We start from the raw sequence: 19,683 nt of genomic DNA, 5'->3' as shown, positions 1-19,683 counted from the left end.
ATGCTACAGAGCAAATTTTGAGATAAACAATTACTTGGTTTGTCAACAGCCTTAGATGTGAGAATTAGTTAAGACAGCAGACATTTGAGTGATTGAATAAACCGAGACTTGTAATAAAATAGTGCCATATTGTTTTCCATCCTTGCCATTTGCCATTTAATAGCCCAAATGAGAGCGAGCATGTTCTAATTAGACTATTTTAGGATTTCCCCCTTAAAGTTTCCATGTGAACATTGGTGTATAGCAAAATGAAACCCTACTAATGTAAGTGACATTTATTAACATTCTGCTATATTTACAGTTTTAACATAATAGAATTCTGAATTACTGCTTTGCAGAAATCACAGAAACATACAATAAACTATATTTAACTGTAACATAAATTAGAAAAACAAGAAATGTTAATTAGCAAAGGAACTACCTTAAGACCCCTAAAATCATCAAACATAATAGTCTGATTTTACACATGGCAGTATCAAATTATTTGAATTTTACGTTACCAACATATACTGCAAGGATCCCAAGTCAAAATCGATATAGTACAATTGTATAAAGGACTTATCATATATTACTAAAAATTAATACATATCTCTACCATCTTCTTAGCAATACTCTCAGTTATTCTTTAAAAACATTCAGATTGTGCATGTATGCTTTACTTCCAAGTTGTTATCATTTTATTTAATAATAGATACATATTATGTGCAGAAATACAGTGAAAACAAGTTTCTAGATCCAAGAACATCCCTTCACAATGGCCAGCATTATTACGGTATCTTACACTAAGAGAATATACTCCAAGCTCATTTTAAGGGGGGAAAAAAAGCAAGACTGACCCCTTCTGGCTACAGGGCAATAGCTCATGCTATTTAAAAGACTACAAATACTATATAAGGCATTATTAGTAACATCACAGACTTGATTGCAAGAGCTGTTTCAAACATTAGCCACTAATGATTTAATGATTACAGGAGTTTGCATTGTACTATTAAAATTTTACATCTAAAAACAAATAGAAAGAAATGCTTCTTTTTTCCAATAAAACTTTTATTTATTTTAAGCAGGTGATTAATTACTTTTTTTTCCTTTTGTGGGTGTTCAGAGTCTTGATTCATTTCCTGCAGATGTCCATATATTAATTGAGGGAGGATTCATTAAAGCAGGAAAATGTTGCCAAAAGACTTCAGTCTAAAAAGAGCAAAACGATAGCAAAGAGAAAAATGGTCATAAAACAAGTTAAGGATACTGAGGAAACATTTCACATTCATGAATTATTGGAGATAGCATAATAATTCGTAAGTGTTTATCTCCTTGGCTGCTTTTATATACTTCATTCTGTTGTTTCATTTTAATAGCTGAATAAATCTGTGTGTGACACAATCCATGTTTGATGTCAAGTTTTTGAAGAATGAAACAGAAGATACTGGCTAAACTCATCCTAAAGGTAAAGGCAAAGTTGTGTCCGACTTTAGGAAGGGGGGGGTCATTGTCCGAAGACGCTTCCATGGTCATCTGGCAGGCATGACTATATGCTGGGGTGCACGGCATGCTATTACCTTCCAACCAAAGTGATACCTATTTATCTACTCACATTCACATGCTTTTGAACTGCTAAGTTAACAGAAGCTGGGGCAGAAACAGGAGCTCACCCCATCACATGGTGCTTGGGTATTGAACTGCCAACCTTACGGTTGACAAGCCCAATGTCTTAACCGCTCAGTCACGGCACTGAGTGGTTACTCTATAACGGCAGTTCTATATTCTATAGTCATGCTATTTTCTTCAAAACAGTTTAGACAAACTGTATGTAAGACAGCAATAACATATTATTGGATCATATTAAAACAGGCAATGAAGGTTCACAAATGGGGGTGGGGGCGAGGCTATAGGCTACCTTCTCTGGTTTAGCATAATCAGATCAATACAATAAATAACTTTGGTATCTTGAGAACAGCAAGCACTGTATGAAAATTTGATTTTTATTTCCATGTATCCATTTATAAAGAATACTGAAAATAAAAAGCACAATAAAATGCAAGTGATGAAAAAAGGCAATCTACAATCTTGCTCATCATTGTAATTTCTGTATTCATGTTCAAATCTGAACAGATTAAAGATTGCTAAATTTATTTACTTTAATCTCAAGGAATAAGATTACTATATAGTAAACGTAATTAATAACTACAATCTACAAGTATATTTAACTAACCATAATACTAAAAATTGCATTAGTTCCATGCACACTGACTACAAAACACTGGCTTAGAATAATTGTGTTAGGACAGTGGTTCTCAACCTTTTTAATGCCGCAACCCCCAACCAGTCGTAAGTCGAGGACTACTCAACCGGTCGTAAGTCAAGGACTACTCAACTGGTGCAGCACTGTTTGCAGAATGGGACTTTTGGCGGGCTCAGCAGGGCAGAGACAGCCTGGACAATTCCTATTGGCTTTTGAAAGCCAATAGAATTAGACTCTATTCAAGAGAGTCTATTCTATTGGCTTTCAAAAGCCAATAGAATAAAAGGGAGTAGCACAGCTAAGGAAAAGGGGGGGGGGGAATGGCAGACTGAGTTGTTTGGCGACCCCTGCGAAATGGTCGTTCGACCCCAAATGGGGTCCCGACCCACAGGTTGAGAACCACTGTTAGGAGCTTCAGACAAGTGGGTTCTGCACAGTAATGTTTGTAAGCATCCTTTTTAGATTGCTTTTCTGCACATGTAGTAATAGCTTCAGATTTGATTATGAATACTGCTGCTTGTTGGATGATACAGCTGTTGCTTTGTAACTTGCATAAATTTGCTCAACTGAACCAGCATCAAGCATCTTTAATAAATAAATATATACATTTTGTTGCCTACTGAATTTTAATTTGGCAGGCTAGAGAATTTCATTTATAGGCACTCTCTAGCTTATGTAAAAGTTCTAGTCCATGAACTCTGAAAAAGTCACTTTTTGCGTATATCAAATTAAAACACTGCATAGATGCAAAATTATGTCGTTGCCATTTTGGCACCCTCAAATGTAATATCAGAATTACTTAAGTCAGCCTTATATAACCAGGGGATTTACCCATATTTATTCATTGTGGGACTGGCTTAATTTATAAATAAAACATTGCCTAAACCATGTCACATTTTAAAATGCCTAACAGTGATATTCTTAACAAAGTTTTTAAGGGTTGTTATTTTTTTGTAGGGCACAATAGTGCCCCCTAAAGCATCTGATAAGCTGATTCCATAATGAGGGGCCCAAATAAAATAAAACAAAGTTTTTGTTTCCTTAGAAAGCCTCTTCCCTGAAATCCTGTTTACGCAATGGACAACTGGCAAAACCTAGACTGCATCTTTATCACTCCACTAAGTTATTAGGAAAGTGATGTTATTGGCTGTTATTTTTTTTTTCTTTTCTTTCTTTTTCTTTTTTGATTGGGCAAAGTAACAGTTTTCCTCCAAAAGGCTTGCTTTCAGTTAGCTCCTGATTGAATTAATCAAGAAGAGAATAAAGGAAATGACAAGGGTCTCCCTAACAACATCCAAATAGCTAGTATTTCTCCAAACTGGGATATGTCCTGGGTTTATTAAGGAGTTTTTAAATACCTGCCATTTGCCTGCTCTCTCCCTCCACCCCGCAAGAGCTGTGCCGGCCCTGCTGTTTGCCTGATTTTGCCCTCCCCCACAAAAGCCATGCAGGCACTGTAGTTTCCTGATCCCCTCCACAAGAGCCACGCAGGCCCTACCGTTCACCTCCCCCCCCCCACAACATCAGATTCCGTGCTAGCCTTGCTCCTCCTCTCCTCCTTCATTTGGGTTGCCAGCTAAGCTGTCTTTGTGAAACCCCCTTGAGGCACTTCTCCCTCCCTTCCCTGGTTCTCCCCCAACAAACCTCACCTGTCTTCCCCCCCCCTGTGGCCCCATCAGCTTCTACTTGCACTGCCACCCCCCCTTCCTCCGGTCCCGGTAATAGAGTGGCACTGGCGTGAAGTGCCACATGGTGTCCTGCCGCGAGTGGTGACACTGGCGCAAAGCGCCATGTGGCATCCTGCCATGAGTGGCCGCAGAACTCAGGCAGCAGCATGACAAGTGTCGGGGTGTGGGGCACATGGGGCCGCTCTACCCGACCAGCCCAGCTTGATTTTTACCCATGCACCTTGCCCCAAAACTAGAACTTATTTTGGGGGTAGGGCTTATATTAGGCGCACACGTAAAAATCAGGCTAGGTCTTATTTTCAGGAAAACATGGTAGCTAGTCTGATTAGGCTGACTGTACTGATTTTGTATGAAATTCTGTTTGTGATTACTAATTTTTCTTGTTTTTCTTGTATTTCCTTTCTCACAATCAACTTCTTTTGAAACTGGATTTTGTTCACTAGACAGTGTGGTCTAGAAGTTAAGATAGCAGGCTAGAAACTGGAAACTAAGTTTTAGTGCCACCTTAGGCATGAAAACCAGCCGGGTGATTTTGGGCCAGTCACTCTCTCAGCCCAACTCACCTCACAGTGTTGTTGCTGTAAGGAATATAAGAATAGGAGGTAAGTTCTCCGCCTTTTATAAAAAAAATAGGATATAATTAAAATAATAATAATGAATTAATGAATGTAATAATTTATTTTAGAATTTGTAGAATTGTAGAAATGTTATTACCATCTCAAAGAATGTTTACGTGTCTCACTAAATCTTATTTTTCTATGGTTTATGGTTTTCTTTAAAGCCTTTCCCTACGCAGCTATCCCTTGTGTTTCTCAATGGGCATAATTTCAGTATCTGGGGCGGGTTCAGGTCATTTGGATCTAAATTAACTTTGGGAATAATTTCAGGCCATTTGATCCAAGCTACTTTTTCCATTTCTGTTTTTTTAGACCCCTGTAGGTGAAGGGAGAAGTTCTTGGTAGAATACTTAAGAACTTCCCAGCCAAATAAACTGGAGTGAATTGGGAGGTTCATCTGACTGGCCAGCAGCCTTTCATAAATATATTTTATTGCAAAAAGAATGAGTCTGCCAGTGAAATTTTGAAATGAACATTCCCCCTAGCTTTTAACAGCACTATATTGTTTAACCACTAGCTATTAAATTTAACTCAAGTAAATTAAAGATTTTCTGAGAATATGTTAACTTGTGCTGCATAATACTTTTTAAAATAACTATATGATTTCCAAGGATGAAACAGCACAGTATCCTGATTCTTCAGTCCACTATAATATAATATAACTAAAACTACAGGAAGCAGTTTCCAAAGAAAAGTGAAACACACTTCACTTCTTGTTTCATCAGCATAAAAAAATCTCTTGGGCTACTAATTATCAATTCAAAGAGCAAATATCCATTTATTTCCATTCACTGAACTAAATGTACAAAAGTGGAGAGAAGCTGGTATTTTGTCTCCATTTCCAGACCGAATTAAGATATGAACAGAAACTGAAAACTGCACTTCTTAGTTGAAAGAATGTTTGACTCTGAATTGCTTACTCCTTTTCAAGAACCATAAAAAATAGAAAAATAAGATTTAATGAGACACATAAAGATTCTTTGAGCTGGTAATACATTTCAAATTCTACAATAAATTATTACATTCATTTTATGTGACTTAAATATTCGTGACATAAACAAATATATTTTAAAAATGCTGTTATTTGGATACTAGTCAGTTTACAACTTAAGCAAGGACATTCTATTCAGAAATATTGTTCATATCACACATCCATGTGCTTGATGTTGTTTTACAGAGAACTCTGTTCAGTTTTATATACAGTATGTTTATTTTGGTCTTTGTAGTTAATTGTCTTGAACAGGTATAAAGGTATTCGCTATTTTAGGCCCTGTGATCTATCCCCCATATGAAGGCATAATCTCACAGCTCAGGAGTTTTACAATGAATCTGAAATTTCTTTCCTAGTTGGGCTCTTGAGGATAACAGAATGTGTGTTTCCAGTAAGAAAAAAAGGAACCAGAAAACTATGTGTCTTTTCAATCAGACTATTAATTCCTGCTAGCAGAGTTATCACTAACTCTAAAATTCACTAAATACTACAAATATATATCCCAAACTAAATATACACATACATGCCAAAGATGAAAAGTTCATTTGAACAAACAGACAAAATTTAAGCCAGAGAAAGATCAAGCCTTCTCATTTACTCCCCAGTTCAATCAGCATTAATGCACATTTTTCCCAGATAGTCACATTTTCTAAATTTTCTTCAAAATCACAAAAGCCTAAATTAATCATCCTTACCACCAATGAAAGCTTCCTGATTTAATATTAAGTGTCCTACAAAGATCAATCACGAGAAGCCTTTCTATTGCAATTTTTTTTTTTACAAAAGCTGATGAAAATGTAACCATAGCTAAGGCATTAGGAATTGTTTATTACACTGCAAATTGCCTACCATTCTTAATTTTTTTTAAAAAAAAATGTTATTTCCATATAGGTTGTGGAAAACTATGTGGAAACACAGATATAATCACTTACAAATCAAAGGTTAAGAGAGAGTTTAGCTGTATATAAGGTGTCCAAAGCCCTCTAAACACAGAAGAAACATGGTGTATAATACTACCCATGCTTATTTTGAAGCATGTTCATAATTCAGATAGGCTTTCTTTGGTATCAATGCATCCAGATCATATTACCATACAAAAACAGTGAAATGTGTGCATTGTGCCAAACAATATTTAATCATAGTTTAAAGTATCTAGCACAGGGGTGTCAAACTGCCGGCCCATGGGCCGGATGCATCACATGGAAGCCACGCCCATCCCATTGCCGGCAATGGCAAAACTGTCCTGATATGTTGCGCGACATCATGAGTTTGACATGTCTGATCTAATACCTGCAACTTCACACAATATTTGAAGTTAAAATCAAACAAACTGCATAATGACTGTATGGTGCATATTTAAACCAAATCAACTAGTTCTTTTAGTTCTGTGTGACTTGTTAAAAGAAACCAAGCAGGTTCTATCTATAAGAAGTAGTCTGATGTAGTTGTTAAAGTGCTGACCTAAAGACCAGGAGACTGAGTTTGAGGCCCATTTTGAGCATGAAATCCAGCTGGATGGCTTTGGGTCAGTCTTTTTTTTTTTTTTTCCAGCCCAACTACTCACAGGGTTGTAGTGGGGAAAATAGGAGGAGGAAGGAGCATTAGGTATGATCACTGCCTTGAGTTATTTATAAAAATAAAGAAGATGGGCTAAAAATAAACTAAATCTATAGTTACTGATTTCAGTAGAAACAAACGAACAGGAATGGCCTTCCAATCAAACCAATTTTCTACATTAGTATTGAAAGAAGCTTAGAAGTGAGGAAAATTGTAATTCAGTGGGAATTCCTCCTAGTCAGGAGGGCTATAGGGGATGCCAATTTACTAATAAAGGATTAAAGATATCCTAGCCCACGGGTAGGGAACCTTGGCTCTTTTATGACTTGTGGACTTCAATACCCAGAATTCTTGAACCAGTCATTCTGACTCAGGAATTCTGGGAGTTGAAGTCCACAAGTCATAAAAGAGCCAAGGTTCCCTACCCCTGGGCTAGCCACTGTTTGTTTTTGGTTTTTTTAAAATAACAAACCTTCTCTAGTTCAAGTGTCTTTACGTGGCTAATGCTAACTGCATTCTTTTATATAGCCTGTCTCATGATGTGTTTTTCTTCCCTGAGTTTTGATGTTGCCTTCTAATTCAGTACTGAACATCTATTTGACAAATGAATTGTGCATATAGACCAAGGAAACACATTTTCCTAAAGCAACTTGAAAGCTTCTTTTAGCAATATGACTGAATTACAAAAATGTATTATGTGATCATACAGAAAAGACCACAAATGCAACAAATAATTTTATAAATTATTTTATAAATAACAGGGAAAAGTGAAATTTTCTAGTTTTTTTTTAACACATTGTCTATATACACCCTAAAAATTAGCAAACTTTATTGAAGTATATTACCTTTAGTAAATAAAGAGAACTCTTGTCCTAGGGAGTGTAGAAAATGTTTCTGGCATCTTCCGAACCTTTGCATAATTGATAAATCCTCTGAGAAACAGAAGAAAGCCTATAGAAAAAGTACAGAATATTTTTATGTAAACACATTTCCCTTTGATCCAAAAAGCACTGTTTGTTCAAGTGTTTTAACAATCAGTTTCTAATTTGTTATGGTTTTCCTTAATTTGTTACAGTCTGTTGCCTTTTTTTATAAACGCAACATTGCCAAGAATTTTTAGGCTTTACATTACATTTAGAGAGAGAAAGAGAGAAAGAAAGAGAGAGCACTCATACAAATCATTCCACTTAAAATTAACTATGGTCTAATTTGTTTATCCTTCCACAGACAATCAAGTTAATCATTCAGAAACTGCTCTTACTTTCTTTTGTTTGCATATTCTAGACTTCCAAAGACCCATCCATATTGATAGGATAAGCTAATGTTTCCTTTAACCCTATAGGGGGCACTAACTTGAACAAATCTTGGTAACTGGGATGACTGTCATTGAAGGAATATAAAACTGAAGCCCCTCTTCTTAGTGAGATTCCTACAAGAGGGGCTAGACCCAGTGTTTCTCAACCTTGACAATTTTAAGGCATGTGGACTTCAACTCCCAGAATTCCACAGCCAGTTGAGAAACACTGGGCTAGAGACTAAAGAAGACTGAAGTTACAAAGTGTCAACTGGAACAGAAGGAATTGGGTAATTTAGGTGAAAATTTATAAAATTTCCAGCACTTAAGAGTGAGCTGTTTAAGCAACAGAAACTTAAGTTCAAAAAGGCTAAAGTTATTTCTAAAGAATAAAAGGTATGTATCCAAGTGGAAACTTTGGTTTATTAACCATGAGCTTGTTATTTTACTCAACAAACAGAAAAACAAACTTCAGTTGAAGTTGAACGGTAAACATTGTTTTTAATTTTTGCTTCTAAACATTATACTGAACCAGTCAATATTCACCCCACATTCAAAGTCACATTACTAAAATAAATAGGAAAGTTCCAAATCAGAAAAAAAAAACCATTTAATATCCAAGCAATCTATATTTCCTTACAGTTACAGACTGTCCTTAAGGTACTTAACCATAGGTTTATTCCTTCTCTTGTCTTAGGCAGCACAGTCAGCCAGTTTAAGAGCTACAGATTAGGAGTGTTGAAATACACAGTCAGAGATAGAGTAGCAAGATGGGGAAGCTCTGTTTAAGGGTGAAATTTTATCCATAATTCTTAGGGTCATGTAGATCTAAAATCTATACATTCACTGAACAATACATTTCCACTAATAATTATCATATTCCTTATTGTTTTGATTATATTTGTGATTCCTGACCTTTAAAGACATATCATTTATTTATTTAAACCAACATGAAGCAAACTTCAGATTACTTGAATATTTAATCAACACATTTTTTTTTAAAACAGAGAGATAGCCAGACTAGTTGTTACAACAAAAACCTCAAACAATGTTTGGAAGGTTTCAATGCACTGTGAAATCAATTATTTACAGTTTTGTTTATCCCAACATGCAATATTGTGTATGTATACTCATTTGGCATTTTATTGTTAATGCATATGCTTGGCAAGATCTCCAACACTAAAGAGTTTATTCCCCAACAAACTCTACAATTACAAATAGTATTACAAATAATACTATAAAAATTAAGACTAATATTAAAAAAAAATGTAACTACACACAAATCATTCATGTTCCAAGGCCTAAATGGAGCCAAGAGAGAATGTTCCATATTAACCCCCTTGGGCCTTTAAAATCTATTTTAAAGTACGGTAAGTTCAAATTACAGATAGTTCTCAACTTATGACCAGTTGCTTAGCAATTGTTTGAAATTACAGCCTACCTGAAAGGGGGATTTATAACCTGAATCTGAAGTTCTGATAATCAGGGTCCCTGCAATCATGTGATTATATTTCGGTTGCTCGACAATATGTCTGATTTATGGCCATGTGCAGCATCCAGTGGTCACATGACTGTGTTTTGTGACAGTTTTGCTGAAAACTGGCACTTCTAGAAAAATTTACAAGTTGTGTAACACTGCAACAGAGCATAGATGCTTCTCAACATGGGTTTGATTATATTGGCTTCCATTATTCAATTATTTAACATTTGTTTTACCAGAATATGGGATTTTTTTTTTCTGTAACAAGATGCCTTTGTTAAAGAAAGCATTCCTGCTTTTTAGCATTTTCTTGGTACTATGATTTAACTACACCATTATCCTTTAGAAATTGTTCATGTCTCTCCTAATTTGTGGTATATATTTACCTAAGCCTGTGTTCTAGTGATTCATAATAATGTTGAAACCTTCTGAAGACATTTGACCAATCTGATTCTTTCTTTCATCTGTTATCTCTGACGACATGTTCTATCTGGTTAAGCTATAGGATTTGCACTTGGCCAACGTAAGAGTCAGACAATATTGTTTAATATGCAACAAATGACATTTCCACTAGGTGGCAGGATTCCTTTATATGAAATCCCTACAAAGAACCCTACATTCTTAGACCGTTCTCAAGTAATGAATTAAGTTAAAGTTAAGTCAGAAAGCTAACAGAAATGTTATTTGATAAACACTTTTTTTAAATTTACAAATTAAATTTTGATTTATAGCCCCAGGTAAAATAAAAATCAACAATTTGGTAACATTAAAATAAACCCACTGAAACCCACTTACCTAATACAAGGAACACCCACCACAGCCAGTACTGTCCATCAAAATAGCCAGGGAAGTAGGTAGAGAACTAAAAATTAAAAACAAAAAATGAGGAATGTATTAAGCTGGTAAACATTTGTTGGATTTTTCACACTAATTACTTGGTAGCTAAGTAGAACAATTGCTAAATCCTTCAAAGCAGGAATAGTTTATTATTAAAATAACTGCTGCTCATTTACAATTATTTATTGAGCCAGTATTAATAATTCTGGGAAGAAATCCTTTAGGACATAACAGTTGTAAAATACCTTCACTTATACTTTCTTAGCGGAAGAGAATATAAGCCAGTCACTGTGATTATTTTTTGTTGAAGAAACAGAACAAACACAAACATACTTTACTGCTGAAGTTAACAATGAGGAAAATCTGCTTTTGGAAAAAGTAAGTGACTAGGCATTCTGTATATTCTTCCTCAAATAGAAACAATTCCTTTTGTATCAAAGTTTTGATGCACAAATAGATTTATCTCTTACACTGATCTGTGTCATGTATAGTTCTTGGGCCCTGTGCAGTTTGAAATGCTTCAGAAGTACTTTGGATATGGATTGGTTTATGCATCCATTCAATTTCTATAGCCGCCCAATTCAAACAAGTGATTCTGAGTGGCTTACAATTCTCAAATTATAGTTACAACAATTAAAAACAATGAAATCATAAAAACAGCCCAAAAATAAATACATACAGCAGATAGTTAACCAACAGTAAAGCCAAGGAACAGGGCCCTTAACACCTGAGCCACAGGCTTGGGTACACAGCCAGGTTTTTAAAGCTTTGTGAAAATCCAACAGGCTTGGGGCCATTCTAATCTCCGAGAGGAGAATATTCTGTAAAGCAGGGACTACAGCAGAAAAAGCCCGTCTTCTAGTTCCCACCAGTCAACACTCTTTGGTTGACGGGATCTACAGCATGCCCAATCAGTTGGATCGGATTGGAAAGATAGAAACACACGGTCCCTGAGTTGATATATTGATATAGCGTTGATATATCTATATATAGCCCATTCATTTTACAGGTTTTTAAGGATCTGAAAAAAGATAAAAGCTATTCTAAGAAGCTGACTCATAAAAGTTAATGAAACTCTTGTAGCAACTGCATTATTTTCCAGTTTTGCATAGAACTCTAAAAAAAGAAATCTGGTTAAAATAGCAGGGAAGTGCTGTGATCATAAAAAGTTCAAAACACTTCTTACAAATCATCTTTTAGTATCTATTGCCTAGTTCTTAGTTATGTTCTCTGAAATTAAGCTTAGATTTTGAATGATCTGTCTTTTCCTTTTCTCAAAAATGACTGAATTGTGTTTAAAGACAATTTTGTAAAATATTGTTAATAGAGATGGTATTAACGTTAAGGACTATTTTGCCTTCAGCTGTTCTCAAGCTCTCTCCTTTTCCCCTAGAAATGTTGTTCATCTTCCATGCTTAAGGAAAATTTCTATATGTAAATTCTATTTTATATTATCCAATCCAGTTTTTCAAACTTTTTTCATTACATTTATGTGCTGCTTTGGGAAGCCTACTGGTAGAAGAGAACCATATAAGTATATATGGGAAATCCACATATATAGTTATATAAATTAATGGCAAATCCTGTCCTCTACGCCAGTAATTTTAAATTTAATTCCTAGCATTCAAAATAGAGAGAAAGAAAGAGTAATTGAGGTCCAGATAATTATGTCTGAAGCATTTTCCTAAGGTACTAGGGCAGTGGTTCTCAACCTTTTTAATGCCACGACCCCCCCCCAACCGGTCGTACGTCGAGGACTACTCAACCGGTCGTAAGTCGAGGACTACCCAACTGGTGCAGCACCATTTGCAGAATGGGACTTTTGGCGGGCTCAGCAGGGCAGAGACAGCCTGGACAATTCCTATTGGCTTTTGAAAGCCAATAGAATTAGACTCTATTCAAGACAGTCTATTCTATTGGCTTTCAAAAGCCAATAGAATAAAAGGGAGTAGCATAGCTAAGGAAAAGGGGGGAAAAAATGGTGGACTGCATTGTTTGGCGACCCCTGTGAAATGGTCTTTCGACCCCAAATGGGGTCCCGACCCACAGGTTGAGAACCACTGCACTAGGGTAATAACTTTATCAAAGAAGAAAAAAAGATTAATCTTGCATGATTTGCTTGTAACAAACTCATACTGACTCCTGTTTATTGCAGAACGCCTATCTAAGAGCAATATACACAAGGTTTAATATACACAAGTTTTCTAACATGTATCCAAATGCTGCACAATAAAATATAAAAATCATTAAGTTACAACAGTAAGAAGTTTGAAAAAAGACTAAGCAAATTAGCATGCACATGTATGTTAAGGACTCCACACAACTGACCATAGGGATGAAACAGAATCTATTATATGGTATTTTCTAAATATAATGAATATAATACATAACAGTTTGTCTAAATTAGTCTTCTAAAACTTTCACAAGGAGGAAATCATGTAAACTCTGTATCAAGCAGAGTTGTGAAACTTGGGAAACTTCTTTCTCCATTCTGTAACTTACCCTGACAATCAGAATCCACTTAATGAGAGAGAGACCAAATCCAGAAATAGCCCCATATCTTCCTGCTGCTGAGGTAGTCAAGCAGAAAGAGAGGAAGAATCCAATCCAGTTGAAAAGGAATGCCACTAAAAAAGCAAAACAAAGAAAATGCCTAAGATTCAATCCTTAATGCCAGATAATGGATTTAATTTTGTTCCAATTATTGATGATGATCATACTGTAATGAAAAAAAGCTCACTGATACCAGGACACCCTGAAGAATTTGACAGGGTAATTAAAAAGAGTAATGTAAAAGGCAATTTATAGGTGGCTAGTAGTCAGAATGCCTCTCAACATCACTTTGAAGAGACAGGAAGAGAAAAGGGTAACTGCTTCCATGCCCGATTCTGAGCTTCCCAGAGAAATCTCATCGACCACTGTGGAAGCAAAGTGCTAAAGTAGAAGGTGCTTGTGTGTAACTCAGTGGAATTGTTATTATGGCCATTTGTGGAAGTATTTAGGTTTCCCTTCAATTTTTGTAATATTTCCACTTCAAGGCCTCTAAAATGGAGAGGTAGCATAAACCGTATCACATTCCTAAATTAGCACTGCTGTCTATTAGTTTCCTTATACCTTATTATTATATCCGCTACAATTTTGATACTTGTATTAAAAAACGTAATGGACACACGACTTTTCTTGGATCAAAAATGATCAGCTCTGGAACTTCAAGGGAAAAAACAGCAAACGGACGACAACTCAGCTAAAAGTGGAACTGAAGACCAAGGTGGACTGAAGAGCTGTTGAGTAGACTGACTGCTCACAATTCCTCTCCGGACAGGGAGAGGATTTGAGATTGCCACCAAATGTTCAGATAGTTTCTCCTTGCAAGGAGATTGCACAGCAGCAGTCTCTGGCAAGTATTCAGCTCTGGGAGACAAAGGAAACCAGTTGATGCCTTTAAGGAAACTGAGTTCAAAATACTTCCTTTTCTAATCGTTTTTAGAAATTGCTTAACTTTGATTTTGAAAATTTACAGACTAAGAGTTCAGATGGATTTGAAATGGGATTTTAGAAGAATCCTTTCTGTAGAAAAATACTTTTCTTTTTTTAAAAAAAATGACAGGATGAGATCTTCAAGGCTGGACACTGGAGAGAACCAGAAAGAACTAAAGATTACAATTTAAGGAGAAAAATATTTAATTTGACTTACCAGCGCTGAGTGAAGCAAAATATTTTAACACTGGACCTAAGGAAGGATATTTTTTTAACAATGGACCCAGACATTAATTTTAAGAGTGTCTGTTTCTATAGGCAGAGTTGTAAAAGATGTTATGAAAGAGGAACAAGTTTTACTTGACAAGATTGAGACTGATCGAAAAATGAATTCAAAAGTGACAGTCTATGTATGAAAAAGATGCTACATTGGATATTCAAAAGAAACCCACTCGTGACTTAATAATTAAAAAGAGTACATAAATAATTAACCAGTAGAGTGACATGGATTATTTTCCTATACTGGATTTACAAAAGAGGCTTGTAAAAGCTCGGAAGAATTTTGTGAGAAGGGACAAAGAAAATACAAAAAGAAATCAAGTTCTAGGTCATTATTTCAAGGGACTGAAGATCAAGATTGTTAAAAGTAAAAGGAAGTTGGTTTATTTAATCAGATATATTGTTTGCTCTGTTAGCCCTTAATGGGCTTTTGGTGATTAGGACTGAAACAATGAGACTTCAATGTAAGATGTGAAATATCGGAAGAAAAGGTCATTTGATGTATTTTAAGAGAAGATAATAAGCTACTAAAATTGTTTACACTTATGATAAAAGTGGAAGTCATTACTATTACTATTATATGTGCAATCTCTGTAACAGCACAGAAGAAATATTTCTATTATGTAGATGACCTAATAAAATATGAAAATCAAATGTTATTTCAATTTCATTAGGAGTACTTTGTTAAAAGTACTCACTGAAGAAAGTTAGCATGAAAATGCCATCATTTCCTATCCTCAGTTGATCAGAATCATCAAAGTCATCCCGTGTCACAAACTCTTCCTCCTGTGACAGAAATGAACAAAATGATTAGCAAAAACCTGATTCATAATAACATAAGTAGAATAAACTAAAAAAAACCTGTGAAAATCAGAGATTTTCCTTATCATATTCCTCAATGCCTTCAACAATGCAGAACTTTTAATGTTCTGGAAAACTCTTAAAAATTCAGGGAGATATTCAGAGATGTATCTGCCTTGAAAGCAGCCCTTGGAAAACTGTACAGCAGTCAAACATAAGGACAGGAAATGTTTTATGACACTTTCTATTACTGTACTTTCCGGCGTATAAGACGACTTTTGAAAGTGTTGAAATCGGCGCCGAAGTCGGGGGTCGTCTTATACGCCGAGTCGTCTTATACGCTGGAAATAACGGTAGTTTCCGGCGTATAAGACGACTTTCTAGGCACGCGACTCGCTGCCGAAATCGGGGGTCATCTTATATGCCAGGTTGCCTTATACGCCGGAATATACGGTATATCATAAACATTTTTATTATTTTTAATGCTATGTTTTATAAAATTTGTCAAATTTCAATTCCATGGGAGTCATAGGTTCTGGATTTGGGGTGTATTCTGTAAGTTATTCCATTGAGGTACCTTAGTTCAAAAATCATTGTTCTATGAGGCACCATTTTGCCCAGTTAAAGGTTACAGACACAAGAGTTTTAGTAGTATACAGATTAATAGAGCACACCTACCTTCTCCTACTTCAGTATAAATCACTAAGATATGAGAAATATTTTATATACACGAATAAAATATCATAATTAAAGGAAGATTTAAAAAGAAAGACCTAAGTGAAGTGTATTTAATGTACAAATAGGACAATACAAAAATTAGCATAGCAACCTTATAACTATACTCTGGTGATTTGAAGTGAGTAAAAGAGAGCAAGAATATAAAAGCATTTAAGTATTACCTACATTTCCTAAAACTGCACAAATTGATAAATTATTCCTGTTATTTATCTAATTACATCAGCACACTTAGCTTATACTCATTTCTTAGGGAGTTGTATAGGCCTAATTATGCTTGTGGAAAAACATTACCTATTAAACATCACCTATTAAACAGCACTTGGAAATACACAGGGATCAACATCAACCAATTTAGTTTTTCGTATGTTTTTATCTGTTTAGATACGAAGATGCAGAGAATCAAAGCACACTTACCCTTCCAGGAACTAAGGGAATAGTAGCTTCTGCCTTAGTTCTCTCAGCTTCATCGTAAGAAGGCAAAGTTGTAGCTACATTATATGAAGGAGGTTTAGGGAACCCAGCTTCATCTTTGTAATCAAAATATGCTGACAGGCAGGAGAGATAAGATAGTTAATTTATGATTAACATTTCTTACCTGAACTACTTATGGTTGAAAAGTCAACACTTCAACTTTCTATCTTCAGAAAAATGGCAACATAAAACTCATTAATGTCAAAATCCATTATATTCTTGGAGTGGATGTACTTCTGAATAAATATATTCCTCCAATATAATGCCCTCCAAATGAATTATCCCCAGACTTATCATGTCAACACATCCAGAGGTACCACTTTGGGAAAGATTGATGGATAACAGTGCAATATAAATAACTGTGGAGAATAATCTCTTCTCAAATCAGACTGGCCCCAAATTCCAAAAGGGGTAAATTTGTAAGTAAGGACAAAAACAGTGGGGACAAAACAAACAACACAATAAAGCTTCTCCATGGGTATCAGTCATAATAATGGGCATTTCTGCACAGAGATCAAATTAACCATCAGTCACAACAGCCACTGTTTATAAATAAAACATCAGACTAAGACTATGGAAACCAAGACCTCATTAAGGCAAAAGGCTCATTAATTTTATCTACTATCTAAGGATATTTTGCTGACAGGTGGCACATAAATGTTTTAACTTTTATGCATGTTTTAATGCATGCATAAATGAGTGATAGTGAGGTGGCCAGGGAAAAGTTTATAGAAATATATCTTAATAGGAATGCTGGATGCTGTTTTAGGTAATAGATAATATTAAGCTTGGCTGTGTAATGTAACCTAAAATCATAAAGATGTGTTCATGCTATGTAGAAACCATTTTACAAGAAGTGCCAACCGAAAGTCACAAATGGTGTAAGATATTATACGTGTAGGGGAGTGTGGTTTTCTGCACATTGTATAAACTTCCCTTTTTCCTATGTGTGTTGTTTCAAGATATGAACTTCTCTCTTTTAGTTTGTTAAAGGTAGATAAGAAGTCATCTATTAGGTTAAGCATGGGCGGCAAGCTGTATAAAAATGACACCCTCAGAGTAACTCAGGGTTCAGAATCTGTCATGTGAATGCTCTGAACCATTGTGCACAAATAAAGCCTGTTTTCTCCAACCCTTCGTGGTCTTGTCTTCTGATGTAAGTATTGTGGTTTTTCCACAACAATAGCAGTCACCTATTCTCAGACTACAGTCTCTTAGTTCACAGGACTAAGGAAACAGAAAGGACTACATGTGCCATCTGAGCTCCCCAGAGGTAGGAAAGAATGGGAAAAGTTATTTAAATATTAATTAAATAAGCATGTTCACCATTGATTATAATGTTCTTTATTCTCAGAACAAAAACAAAATTATTCAGGCCAACTGTCTTTTTTTTTTTAAATCTATCAAATGCCTGATAAAATATGAACATGGTCTTCTACTATCTAGCTTTTCAATCTTTAAATTGTCCTTTCCTTTATCTTCTTTTGGCACATTATAGTAATAGTAAAATATGAACAAATGGTACATTTATTTTATAATCTTTATAAAACAAAGCATGTTATATGACAGAAAAACGAACAGATTCACTCTGAAATAAGATGTTCCTGTCAGCTAACTTCCAAGTAATAGCATAAAAATTTCTTACATTGTAAAATAGAAAACTGTCAAAAACAAGAAGAATCACATGAAATTTAGAAATATATTGTGGTATAATTAATTTATCCTATTAATACAATACTACATTCAAGTATATTTCTAGCTAACCGAAAACACAGATGATTTGGGACTTTATAAAGATAGCCCTTGACTTACAACCATTTGTTCAGCGACTGTTTGAAACTATGACGGTGCTGAACAAAGGGACTCATGATCTGTACCTGAAGTTATAGCCACTGCAGTACCCTTGTGGTCACATGATCCCAATTTCGGTGCTTGGCAATCCATCCACCCTTATGACTAACCATAGGGATTCTGCAACTGCCCCCATCTGCCCCAAGTAGCAACCCAATCATTTGACACATGGCACGTGGCAGATTAATTAAGTTCTATAAATATAAAGTTGTGATCTCTTCACTGTGGTATTATGTAACTATTATCTAAGCAGCACTAGAAGGAGAAAGGATTCTCTTCCACATACTATTCCTTCTTAACGTACAGTTGGGAGATAGGGCTTCATAGCAACATACTATAGAATTACTTAAATAATGTGTCCTAGCATTATTTGCCTGTTTCTTCTGCAATTAAAATAAGGACCATTTAATAAGGATAGATTTATCAGTCACTTATTTTTCTGTGAATCTAGATCATTCACACAACAATCATCAAGGAAGCTATTCTGATACCAGGCTTTCATGTCTTTTACCTGAATTCTCCTCAGAAATGCTGCTGTAAGGTGGTGGAAAATCATTTACCACTGGCAGGTTTTCAACAGGTTCCTCTTCATTCTGCAACTGAGAAAAAAAAATCCTTTAATTTAACCCGACTATAATGCATACAGGATGAGATTAATTTTGATGATACACAAAATAAATATCACTTAAAACAATCACACATATTTTAAAGGTGGATAATTGATTCATATTTTTTTAAAAAAATTAATGTTTTAAAAATATGTAATTTTTCAGTCATACCTCTGAGAGATATAAATCATGTTTTAAATCCAGTTATTAATTCTAGATTAATAACATTTTTCCTTTTATTTTTATTAAATATTTTAGTTCACAGGTAAATAGTATTGAGATAGCAATGTAAACCCACCATTGTATGCTTTTTGCATTGCTGAAAAGTTCTTAAAATCTATATGCAGTTGGGTGTTTGGGAAAGATACTGAACAAGACCACATATGCCTTATATGAATAAAGCAACACATGTGTAATTAGGATTTATTGGGGCTAACAAGCAAATAATTAGCAAACATGGGACTCCTAAGTTAAATTGATATTTCTTTTCATGTACTTTCAAATTATTAATGCAAGTATTCTGAGCCTTAACAGATCTTTCTATCTATGTCTCACACCGCTTCAAGCAATCAGCGAATCAATACATATTATTCACAATCGTTCGTATTAGGAACAACACTGCAACATCTAAATTTACAGAAAAAGATTACTTTCTAATCAGCAAAGAAAAACTGGAATATGGAACATATATTTCTATTATTAAACTGTAACTATGTAGCTTAATTCAGTGGAGCAAAAACTGCTCAGTCACCAGA

General features: G+C 35.1%; 1 protein-coding gene across 2 annotated transcripts in view; it reads right to left on the bottom strand.

Moving 5' to 3' along the window:
- Positions 1 to 260: 260 nt before the first annotated feature.
- The window catches only part of NDFIP1 (Nedd4 family interacting protein 1), a 31,285-nt gene continuing 11,862 nt past the window's right edge, over positions 261 to 19,683 (bottom strand). The window contains exons 2-8 of one of the 2 annotated variants that reach the window (XM_039351352.1): positions 18,832 to 18,913; positions 16,413 to 16,543; positions 15,158 to 15,245; positions 13,206 to 13,330; positions 10,662 to 10,728; positions 7,938 to 8,043; positions 261 to 1,188 (exon numbers count right to left, since the gene is read on the bottom strand). In XM_039351352.1, the coding sequence (XP_039207286.1) occupies positions 7,940 to 8,043; positions 10,662 to 10,728; positions 13,206 to 13,330; positions 15,158 to 15,245; positions 16,413 to 16,543; positions 18,832 to 18,913 (597 nt within the window). In that variant the 3' untranslated portion in view covers positions 261 to 1,188; positions 7,938 to 7,939. Of the gene's footprint in view, positions 1,189 to 7,937; positions 8,044 to 10,661; positions 10,729 to 13,205; positions 13,331 to 15,157; positions 15,246 to 16,412; positions 16,544 to 18,831; positions 18,920 to 19,683 lie in introns of both variants that reach the window. The other variant, XM_039351345.1, reaches the window with a different exon arrangement.

Source organism: Crotalus tigris, unplaced genomic scaffold (assembly GCF_016545835.1).
Source record: "Crotalus tigris isolate CLP2741 ecotype Arizona unplaced genomic scaffold, ASM1654583v1 scf7180000017568.12009008, whole genome shotgun sequence".
In the NCBI taxonomy this organism is placed as follows: Eukaryota; Metazoa; Chordata; class Lepidosauria; order Squamata; family Viperidae; genus Crotalus; species Crotalus tigris.
This window is presented reverse-complemented; position numbering and strand designations above follow the sequence as displayed.